At 34.7% G+C, this 12,256-nt stretch overlaps 1 protein-coding gene across 1 annotated transcript; it reads left to right on the top strand.

The window, feature by feature from the left end:
- Positions 1-7,846: 7,846 nt before the first annotated feature.
- Positions 7,847-12,022, top strand: LOC145097175 (uncharacterized). The gene is made up of 15 exons (XM_079034695.1): positions 7,847-8,284; positions 8,477-8,598; positions 8,701-8,760; positions 8,855-8,974; positions 9,046-9,171; positions 9,364-9,505; positions 9,582-9,752; positions 9,926-10,081; positions 10,173-10,279; positions 10,360-10,450; positions 10,551-10,692; positions 10,776-10,932; positions 11,021-11,140; positions 11,229-11,352; positions 11,599-12,022. Exons 1-15 carry the CDS (start codon positions 8,138-8,140, stop codon positions 11,833-11,835), a joined length of 2,022 nt encoding a protein of 673 aa, XP_078890821.1. The 5' UTR covers positions 7,847-8,137; the 3' UTR covers positions 11,836-12,022.
- Positions 12,023-12,256: the final 234 nt, after the last annotated feature.

Genomic DNA, 12,256 nt, shown 5'->3' with positions numbered 1-12,256 from the left:
GCTGTTTATCTTTGAAATACTTGCCTTTATCATATTAGATCAATATAAATCCGATTTTATGATATATATGACTATATTCTTTATCTAATTGAAGATATTTATCAATTAATAAAATATTTGTTTCCTTATGTGATAATTGACTAAGTATTTTGATTAAATTGGTAAATTGTTTTGCAAGAAATCATTAAATAAATCAAATATGGATAATTATGTGATTAAATGTTAATTTAGGTTATTTGTTATTTGAACCTTGTGTTATGAAACGTTTCATATTTTCCCCCCTTAGTTTTATAGTTTAAATTTGAACCCAAAAGTTTTGTTGTTTTGAAATTTAAATAGTTGAAACCCTAATGTTTTAAAAAGGTTTCAAAAGTTGCCCTCAAGTTTTGGAATTTATATTTTGATTAATAGTTTAATTTTGATGTATATTTAAATTCTAAACCCTAATGTTTTGAAATGTTTCAAAACTTGCCCTCAAGTTTTGGAATTTAAAAGTTGATTAAAAGTTTAATTAGGAATGTTAAATTCTAAAACCCTAGTATTGTTTTGGAAAAGTTCAAATCACACCCTTATGGTTTTATTAATTAATTAAGGTGTATAATTAAAGGAGGTTTAATAAATCCATAAAGTTTTTGGTTTAAAATTTAATTGAATTAAAAGTATAATTGTTAAATTTGACCACCTAATATTTTAAAAGTGTAAAATACACCCTATACTATATATATAACATTAAAAGTCTAACATTATATATGTATGAGTAAAAGTCAGTCACACCGTTAGTAGGCCTCATTCACGAAGCTGGTCTATAAGGGGTGTTTAAGGAAATTGCCTATAAAATGGCGATTGAATGGGTATCCACTCTTACCCACCGCACTCTTGACTAGTGGAGGGTCGTTAGCCGAACGGGTAGGATAGGACGAAACCTTCCATTATAAGTATAATGAATTACTAAAGTAACTAAATGTTTTTCAAATTCCCAATCTTAGTTACTTAGGCAAAGTGAATTGATGCAATTCCATGAAATTACACTTTGTACCCTTGCAAAGACGTTAGTGGAGCGTGTGTGGTTTATCGGCACACTAAATGGTTCTAAGCAAAGATAGAAAAGGGTGACTCAATGTTTGTCATAGTTCGGTGGAGTGTGTGTGGTTTACCGGCACATCGAATAGGTGACTGTAACATGTGGGGGTACCATGTAGTTGGCATGGTTATTCACACCCGCTTTGTGATCCTCGGCATCCCAGTCACAAACAAGAGGGGCATATCGAGATTTAAACATGCCATTGAAATGTTCAATGAATCTCATAGGATCTAGAAGTTCTCATAGATTTAAAACTTAAATTTCTTTTTCGTTTTTCATGGTGGAAATTAGTGAATTGTCATTGACTTACCTTCAAATGTTCTGCAATTTGGGTTACGACATCCCTCTCCCGAGTTGTAGAATATTGTGTTGGGTCCTAGCCTTAGTATCTCATTTGGGTGATTTACTAAGGACTCAATCAATCAACTAACTTGAATTCGTTTTCTCCCGTTTTGTAGATGTCAAAGTTCGACAACTATGGTCTTCCAAATCCCGTGGAACAAGCATTCCACATAAAGATGATATTCCACGATTCGATCGAGGAACAAGAAATCATGCTTCACTTCCTCCACCTCCTCCAGTTATTCTCCCTAACCCACAAGTTCAAAGGCTTGAAAAGTTCAAGATCACTCAAGCCCTTTTGGCAAGTAAACATAAAGAAGGAAAGCCGGTGTGTGCACACGTCCTAGGGATGAAGTCACACATTGATAGGTTAAGAATGTTGGGATTCATTGTCTGTGAGGAAATGGCTGTTGATTGGGTTCTTCAGTCACTTCCTAACTCATATAGTGAGTTCGTAAGAGAGTATTATATGATGAACCGCGACGTGACCCTTATAGATCTCACCTATATGCTTATTGCCGCTGAATCAACAATGGTTTGGCGCAATAGAAAAGCAAAGTTGATTGGTGAATCTGCCTTCAAGACCTCTATGGATATAGACAAAGGCAACGAAAGACATACTATGATCGAAAAGTTTGATCATAAGAGAAAGACAATGTCTGAAGTAGTTCCATGTCATGTTCCAAAAGAGTCAATTGCTTTTATTGCCAAGAGAAAGGGCATTGGAGACGAAGCTGCCTCATTTACCTAAGAGATCTAAGAGATGGGAGAGTCGAAACGTATGGCTCTAATATAGGTAAAATCCATTAACTAACTCTTTTAAGCTTCTATTCTAGATTCTTAATACATAATGTGATAAGATTACAATTGATGTTTTGTAGGATCAAAGAAAAGAAAGGAAGCTTAAGAGAAGAAGTGAGCAGAATCTAACCATGAAGAAATGGATTTCGATCGCATTACTTGAAGATTAGATTCTTGAGCTACTAATTAGAGTTAGAATAAGATTGCTAAGAAATATGTATTAGCATAGTTTTTCAATGAATTGCATTGTAAGGACAAAATTTTCCGCAATAAAATAAATTTTGATTTTATTTATTTATCCTTGCAATGGCGTGTATGAAAAATTAAGGTTTGAATGTTTCTAATATGAGCAATAATGGATTTGATTCTTAATTATGTTATTTGTGGAAATGTCGGAAATTTACCGAATAAGGAAAGCTTCTCATCGCCCAAGTTTCAATTGGACAGAAACTTGGAATCATGTAACTTGGTTGCACGATGAATGAGAAATTTCATATTTGGAAATTAGACTAATTCATTGACAAAGTGTCAAGTGAAGGACTAGGAGACCGAGCACACAAAGTTGCGTGTTGATCAAGTCCACCATAAGAGTAACAATGATATTCGTCATGATTTACTACAGGTTTAGTAAATATGATTATACTTACACGATTAAGTGTAATTATGAATTGATTGAAAAAAGTTTAAATCAATAGCAGAACGAATAAGAAGAATCAAGTAGGCAGAAAGATAAAAGTTTCTCCATTCTAAGAAGAAGGGAGAGTACATTTTATGCTTTATGATAGGTCTTAATGATTAAGAAGCATATCTCAATTGATTCTCTAAGTGAGTCTTAGTACAATTGTATGTTTAAGAAGAGGAATCAAGGATTGGAGAAATGGTTAAATCAAGAGGTCAATCATACTTCGTTCCAAAATAAGTCTTAGAGTTAAGATTGCGACATTGAGTGATAAGTATTAAGAAGGTTTATAACATTCATCAAATATGGAAAAGTAGTGATGTCTTGGATAAGACAAAGACCAACTAGGACCAATTTATGAAGTGTTTTGATAAAAGCTACACTAACTCTTGAATATTTGTTTGTCAAGAAATGGTTATTGACAAGAGAATCTTATATGTCAAGGAGTCAGTGGGAGTCTTAATGGTCTTGGAAGGTTTCAAGAACAAATCAAAATAGACCTTATCGATCATCACTAGCACACGAGTTGAGGTTTACAACCTATCGTGTTGACATTATTTTGTTTCTGTGCCAATCCAATCGAGTTAATTATGCATGTGAGTCCTATGAGTTCTCATTTGAATGCATAAAAGGCAAGGACCTTGATCAATGAAAAGTACATTGATAGGAAAAGGTGAGCTGCTTAACTACTTGGAAGACATGGTGGGCAGCTGTGTTACCATAAGGCAAGAAATCAAGATTAAGAAAGTTCGGTCCATATGAGTTTGAATTTGTCGTAAACTTTGGTTTTGACAAATTCACATGGATAGGAACACATACACCATTAAAATCTAAGTGTCATAAGATTCCCTCCTTCATGAAAATGAATGTGAGGAAATGCTTTCACTAAGAGAGATTTTAAAAAGATAGTGACTGTGAAAATTGGATTCTCGAATTCGATTATGGTTACAGTATCCCTCTCCATAATTTGAATTGTGAGATTTGACAATTAGTCTTAATTGTTTAGACACACATATGAGCTATCTAAGGGAAAGGTGTATAAGCTTAGATAAAGGATTATCAAAGTATTAGGTATTAGAAACAAGAACTTAAGAAATTCAATGAGTATTGTTTTTCTGAAAGTTAGGCTGTTTTTGAATACATGTCAAAGCTAGTGGGAGCATAAGTGTTATGTTTATAATAATCATCATGATAGTGGGAGCATAAATGTTATGATTGTATGATTATTAAGGAAAGTATTGCAAGTTGGCAATATTAATTATAGAAAAACAAGAGTTATACCTTGCAAAGTCGTAAGTGTTGTAAAGTTGTTTTGCTATAATTAAGGGAGAGAATATTATGCTTCATTTCAAATCTAAAGGCTTAGGTTGAGAAATGTTAATATTTTTAGTCAAAAGTACATAGTGTGTTCTTAAAATTTTGATTATGATTACGACATTCCTCTTCACAATTCGAATTTTGAGAACATAGCAAATAAAACATTATGCATCGTGTCCCATACGCTTCGGGTATAAGATCGATTGCAAATGCTTTAATATTTGACCATTCTAAAATTTTCCAAATGTCTAGCGCATTTAGAGGGAAAAAGGACAAGAATTGGTTTTGACTAAAATAATTAAACAACTATCAAAGGTCAATCCAAAGTTCACCGAGGATTGGTCGCTTGTGAGTAGTTGGAAGTATGGTATTGGATGGACCATATCGACATTATTATGAATAGATAAGATTCTATTAAGAATGAGTTATCATATGGAAAATATGGAAACGTGCCCATATTGGGAATTGGATATTGAAAATCTATGTCTAGATTAGAAACTTTTATGCAAAAGGATGTTCAAAGGAATGTACTTTGAATGAGAGACATCATATCTAAGGAGTTGTCTTGTAACAATCTCCGATAGAGGACTTTGTAATATCATTGGCAATAGTCTTTGTGACTTTGGTGCAGTGATATTACGAAAGGATCATTGCATAAAATGTTAGAATCTAGCATATTCTATAAGTAGCAGGAATTCGATATTCTTTCACTTATGAAAAAGGATTAGGAGTTGTGAAATGTAAATGATTGGAAATGTGTTCAATTTGATCTAATTCACAAAGTAAGAACCATAGGTAAACATTGTGTGCATGCTAAGAGCATGGTACAAGTGTTGTAATTCAAGTAAGAAGTTGATTACCCGAAACAACAAATAATGAGTAATCGATATGGTGATAAATAAAAGGTGTTTTATTTATGCTCAAAGGTTTGAGGCCATATGGGATTAGTATTATTCTTGTGTTTCACTTTGCATGTTTTGACTTCCTGAATAATTTAATTGGTTAAGAACAGTCAAATTATTCGAACAGGCCACAGTCGTTCATATGTTGGAAGTAGGTATGAATGAAGACTGTCGTGAATTGGTGTGTGGATTGTCTAAAAGAGTATTAGACATAAGCAAATGTTTGCTGCAACGTTCATGAGTGCTTATGAATATGATTTGAGCATTGGATTAAACCCACGCTCACTTGGATCACTCTATGAATTGTATCACGAGTGATAGGTGAGACGATAACATCTTATATTCTTGAAACCGAGATGTGTGAGTTGTATCTTGCAAATCGGTTGCACATTGATAATATGTAAGCGCACTAGTAACTTGGTGTTATAAAACATATTGTTGTGTGTGATTTGGTGAGTAAGTGTAAGCAAGCATTGTATCAAAGTTTATCCGTTCCTTTTATCCAAAGTAGGATAAAAGCGATATCTTTGGGCCCCTCGATGACTTAGTGATGACAAACGTAAATGCTCGGCCGGGCTAGGGCTAATTTGATTTGTTCAATTAGTCAGTCGTCATAAATCAGAAATCGAGAAATAGTACAAAGAGAATGATTAGAAATCATGTCTTATGATATCTAGAATGGAGGAATATATGATCCCTTATCTAAAGGACACGCGCTTCTGATAGGATCAGAGTTGACAGCGGCTTTGGAAAGCTACGATTGCAGATCAGGATCTGAAGTCATACACATAATAGTTATTAGACTTATCCAAGTGGGAGACTGTTAGATTAGTGTCTAAGTCCATAACTATTTTGGTATGTACTTGACCCGATGGTGCATGGTCCTTTTGGGTTGCCTTCACCAAAGCAACTTGATAGGATGAACTATGGAGAGAAAGGATTAAATATGATTTATTAATATATTATGAGAATAATATATTAAAGGAGAAATCATATTGGTTGATTAATATTAATCAATAATTGATTGGTAATTAGTTTTGTGACTAAAAGAGATTAATTAAAGTTAAGGGACTGGAATTGTAATTATAAGATAATTGCAATTTGGGCCATGGATTGCCTTATATTAAGGAGTGGACGAATTCTATAGGGAAACCCAAGAAGAAATCGTCCAAGGCCTTAAAGAAAGGGGTCTATGGGTTGCTTAGGGCTTAAGCATCCAAATTAGGGTTTCCTTGTTAGATAACCCTAATAGCCTCATTATATATAGAACCCTTAAGGCTCAAAAACGTGGAGAACTTCTCTTCTAGGGTTAGAACACGTTTTGGGCAGCCTCCATCCTCTCTCCTCCTCATCCTCTTGCTCTTGGTGTTTGTGAACCATTAGAGGAGTGACATTTGTGACTCTAAGCTTTCTAAAGTCAATACAAGGAGGAATTGAGATTGTTATTGCTACATAACAATCAAGGTATGATCTAAACCCTAATTATATGTTATATTGATTGTCATATTCTAGATCTAGGGTTTATAGTCTTGGATAACTTGCATGTACAATAGAGAAACCTAGATCCAAGCATTAGGGTTTGTATGAGCACATAGGATGTTCTTATGACCAAAACCCATCATTACTATCCCAGACAGGCAGTGGAGCTCAATCTGAAACCCTAGATGGCGGTTCGAAACCCTAGGCAGTGGCAACATCTCCATCTTTATGTAGAACCCGCTAGGAACCACCTCTATCCCCTCTACGATGCCATTGATCTGGACTTTACTCTTTTTTTTTTCAACATCATCTCCATCAATAGTTTGGATTCAAAGAAAGGTGACAGGAGTTGCAGAGACGGAGAGGGGACCGCCAGAGATAGTAGTATTGGTCCATACAGAGAGGGGATTGTCAGAGTCACTATGGTGAGTCTATTTCATCTAAACATGACATCGAACAAGCAACAATTACAACAAACCTTCTTTCGTTAAAGAAGCATATCGAACGTTAGAATCCAAGAAGAGGCATTGATATGAAATTGATATCCTCGTTTCTAAGGCTGAGGGAGTTGGCTGGAGATGGTGATAGATGGAGATAAAAGGTTCACCGCAGGTGGAGATGATGGTGGTGGTCGACGATTTGGGTCTCTATTTTCCCTCTCATCGAATCTGTGTGTTTATTTTCGATTAAAAGCGTGGGGAAGGTGAAAGGGCTTTATTTTAAATAATAATAATAAGGGTAAAAACATTAAATTAATTATAAAATAAAAACACAAGAGTATTATCATCATTTCAATTCTGGAACCGATTAAGTTTGCAATAAAATTGCATTTGAGGGATGAATAGTGCAAGTTGAAACCAAACAAGAGACAATTTGAATTAAAATTTTAAAATAAATACTATATGTGCATTTTAACAAATGTAATTTCCCCAAATAACTAAGTTTGAAAGTAAAACTAATCGTAAACAATTTTTATCATCTTTTGGCACACAATTGGTCCGGCATGTACCAAACAACAAATGCTATTATTGAGGGGGTGTTTGGATAAATAGTGTTAGCTTATTAGCTTATTGCTGTGGGAATAATCATTTTTTTAAAATGTGTTTGAATTAGCTTATTATGGAGAAAATAAACAATAAACAATAAATATGTTAAATGTTCAAAAAAAAAAAAAAAAATTATATAAATAAAATGACCGATAAACGATAAACACTAACCTTTTCTTTTATCTTCTTGTTAAAATAGGCTGCTTGTCCAAAAAACCCTGTGATTTGAGATCCAAAAACCGGTGTAAATTTCAAAGGAATAAACTGTCTGCAACTGATAGCCCCTCCAAATTCTCCGTTCATTACGGGCATAACTTTCCCATTTCACACTTGCGCACATTCACAAAAAGATGTCCTGTTGAGCATAAGGCGGTGGCAGGGAAATCCTCTTGACGGTTTGGTTAAGAACGTGTCCGTGGCAGTTTATGGCGGCGATAAAATGGCAATTGGATTCTGATTTTGGTTATTAAGCTACCAATATCGGGATTTGATGGGAATTTGGAGTAGGTTCAGAACAGTGATTACAAGTGTCTGCACATGTGGAGGAGGTAACAATTCCTTCTATTCAGGGAATCATCACGAGGGACTTGGACCAATGTCCTGTATGGGTGTACGATTGCGTATTCAAGATCACCATGTAACTTCATCCGCTTTTATCATTTTTTTTTTTTGGTTATTCAGCCTAATGGTCCTTTCAAATTTTGAGACCAACATTAGTTGGTTTGGTTGCTTATTGATTTTGTTTTCCTATTTTTTGAATAAAAATATAATAAATAGATGATGACCAACACAACAGTTTATTTATTTGTATCTATCTGTATTCATTCAGGTGGTGATTGATAATGGCATACTGCAAGTGACATTATCGAAACCAGATGGCCTTGTGACTGGGGTACGATACAATGGCCTTGACAACATCCTTGAGGTTCTTAATCATGAAGGTAACAGAGGGTAAGTTGCAATCTAAACCAAAGTTTTACCTTTCAACTTTTAGCTTCAATCTATCAATAGTATACAAATTTATTTAGTAAATAAAATAAATAAATAATGCAGGTATTGGGACGTTGTGTGGAGTGCTCTAGATGACTCAGGAAGAAAAGGCGTATTTGAAGTGTACGTTGCTATTCTGAAAATTTTCCCTATAAATATTTGGATAGAAAAGTGGAAGAAGTTGTACATTTCCCATAGTGATGGCATTTTGTTGCAGGATCAAAGGAACAAGTTTTAAGGTTATAGTGGAAACAGAGGAACAAGTAGAGGTGTCTTTTTCAAGACCTTGGGATCCTTCCCTTCGGGGAAAAGTTGCTCCTATAAACATAGACAAGAGGTTATCGATTTTGTCTTCTATGATGGTTTCTAGTCAATGAGGGAAAGCGATTGTAATTTTTTTTTTTTTAGGTTTGTTCTGCTTCGTGGTTCCTCTGGTTTCTATTCGTATGCCATTTATGAACACTTGGGTTCTGAAGAATGGCAAGCTTTCAGTCTTGGAGAAACGCGAATTGCATTCAAACTTAGAAAAGACAAGTAAGTAAACTACATATTGTATTTTCAATCAACTCATGCACAATTGTCCCGACTTTTTTGTCCAATTGACATCAGTCCCAGTCCCAGTCTAATGAATGAAAAATGTAGTACAAGACCACCTGGTTTATCTTGTCCTACAAAACAAAGTGTGAGATTTTGAATTATGAATTATGAGTTTTAGGGTTTGGGTAGGTTTCATTACATGGCAGTAGCAGATGATAGAAGAAGATACATGCCTTTGCCAGAGGACCGACTACCAGGAAGAGCCCAGCCCCTTGCCTACCAGGAAGCTGTTTCACTTGTCAACCCAGTCGTGCCTGCCTTCAAAGGAGAGGTCTTTTTTTTATTTTTTTATTTTTTTTTAGAAGTTCAAAAATCAAAATATTAATGGTGTGCTTGTGCTTGTGTAGGTGGATGACAAGTATCAGTACACTTGTGAAAACAGGAACCTCATGGTGCATGGCTGGATATCCAATGATCCTCCAGTAGGGTTTTGGCAAATTACACCCAGCAATGAGTTCCGCACTGGTGGCCCACTCAAGCAGAATCTCTGTTCCCATGTGGGCCCCACTTGCCTAGCTGTAACTACCTACCTTCAATTATAGCATTAATATTTCTTAGTAGGACATTATACTTTAAAAACTGCTTTGTATTTGAATAAAATTGTAGATATTTTCAAAGTACAATTCTGTAATAGGTAGAAATGAACATCGCAACCAAATTACATTTAATCTGGCCTCCAATACATGACCAGGTTTTCGTTGGTGCTCATTATGCTGGGGATGATTTAGTCCCAAAATTTGGGCAAGGTGAGCCATGGAAAAAGGTGTTTGGTCCGGTTTTCATGTATCTAAATTCAACAATGTGTGGCCAAGATCCTCTTACACTTTGGGATGATGCAAAAAGACAGGTATGTATGTATGTATGTATAGAATCTATGTTTCTTTGTGTGTGAGTATGAAATCACGTTAAATGATTTTCTTGAAATGAAATAATACCAGATGACGGTTGAAGTGGAGAGTTGGCCGTATAGCTTTCCAGCATCCAGGGATTTCCCAAAATCACATGACCGAGGAAATGTTAGAGGCAGATTACTTGTTCGAGACAGGTAACTGATGACCTATTTATATTTATATTTTTTCTATTTCTGTTTTGATTTCAAATATAACATATTTATTTCCATTTAAGATACATTCACAAGGATGAGATACCAGCAAATGGTGCCTACGTTGGGTTAGCTCCACCTGGAGATGTTGGATCATGGCAAAGAGAATGCAAGGTGACATTCCTTCCTGGAATGGAATGGAACAAAACATTAGAAAGAATCCATTTTTATTTATGTAATTTTATAATTGCAATGGAATATGTATTATATGCAGGATTACCAGTTCTGGAGTGAAGCAGATGGCAGGGGTGATTTCTGCATTAAGAATATAAGAGGTGGAGAATATAATTTGTATGGTTGGGTGCCTGGATTTATTGGAGATTACCGATATCATGTTCCCATTACCATCACCCCAGGTAATCAAGGTTGCAATCAAAATTAAAAAAAAAAAATCAAATCATTCGATGTTGAACCCTTAATCTTCTTAATCTGATTGTAGGGTGTGATATTTACGTGGGGGATCTTGTTTATGAGCCTCCCAGAGACGGTCCTACGTTATGGGAAATCGGGATCCCAGACCGGTCTGCTGCAGAGTTCCATGTCCCAGATCCTAACCCTAACTACATCAACCCACTTTTCCTCAATAATCCCAACAGGTTTAGGTGTTTTAGGTTTTTCTTTTCTTATCTTATACTGTAAATAAAGAAATTCATTTTCATCATCGTCTATTTTGCTTTCTATCAGCAACTTTAGGCAGTATGGCTTATGGGAAAGGTATGCAGAGTTATACCCTCATCAAGACTTGGTATTCACCATTGGTGAGAGCGATTATCGCAAACACTGGTTCTATGCTCAAGTTCCAAGGTATATAATAATTAAAATATTCCAGAGTTATACCCTCATCAAATGTTGCATTGAATTATTTTATATTGTGACAAATTTTGAATAACAGGAGAAAACAAGACAATTCATATGAAGGAACCACATGGCAAATAAAGTTCAAACTCCAGAATCTCCAGCGTGCTATATATAAGTTACGCATAGCACTTGCTGGGGCATCTCTTGCAGAAGTACAGGTATATAGTAAATCTCTGCACACATAACCTACTACTTTCATTCATTCATTTTATTTTTATTTTTATTTTTATTTTTATTTTTATAGAAAAATCAACCCAGTTATAGCAATGAAAATTGGTTTGTATGTTGATAACATTTGTATAATTGGGTAGATTTTTCCATGTAGTATGTTTTCTTTTTTGCATTTAACCCTTTTTTTAGTTGTCTTAGTAACTAAGAAAATGGGATATTTTGTTGTTTTGTAGGTTCGGGTAAATGATCCAAACAAGCCTCGTCCAGTGTTTACAACAGGACTGATAGGAAGGGATAATGCAGTTGCGAGACTAGGGATTCATGGGCTATATTGGCTATACAACATAGACATTTCAGGCTCGCTACTTGTTGAAGGAGAAAACACTATCTATCTGAAACAACCCAGGAACCAAAGCCCATTTCAAGGTATTATGTATGATTACATACGTCTAGAAGGCCCGCCTTGCTAATTAATCAATCTCCTTCTTCAGTGGAGATTGGAGGGTTTTATTTATTTATTTATTTATTTATTTATTTAAATAAATCGGCCAAATATTGTTCTGGAAATCACATCGTTGAAAACTAATTAATGAATATCTTTATTGTTCGTCTTGTATGCTAGACCACTATTTGTATTGTAAATATGTTATCGAGCCATTTCCGTTGTTTTTTCTAATTGGTTTGCACTTTGCAGAGTCACATCATAGACGTGTTTATTTTATTTATGTATTATATTAATTTATAATTTCATAGACGTGTTTATATATATATATATATATATATATATATATATATATATATATATATATATATATATATATATAAGGAATATACATTACAGCCCACCTAAGCTTAGGTACTAAATCTCTAAAATATATCGTTTTAACATGC

This window comes from Lactuca serriola, chromosome 4, assembly GCF_051521515.1.
Source record: "Lactuca serriola cultivar US96UC23 chromosome 4, Lser_US96UC23_V15, whole genome shotgun sequence".
NCBI classification, from domain to species: Eukaryota; Viridiplantae; Streptophyta; class Magnoliopsida; order Asterales; family Asteraceae; genus Lactuca; species Lactuca serriola.
Note: the sequence above shows the minus strand (reverse complement) of the source record. Positions and strands in the feature narration are given on the sequence as shown.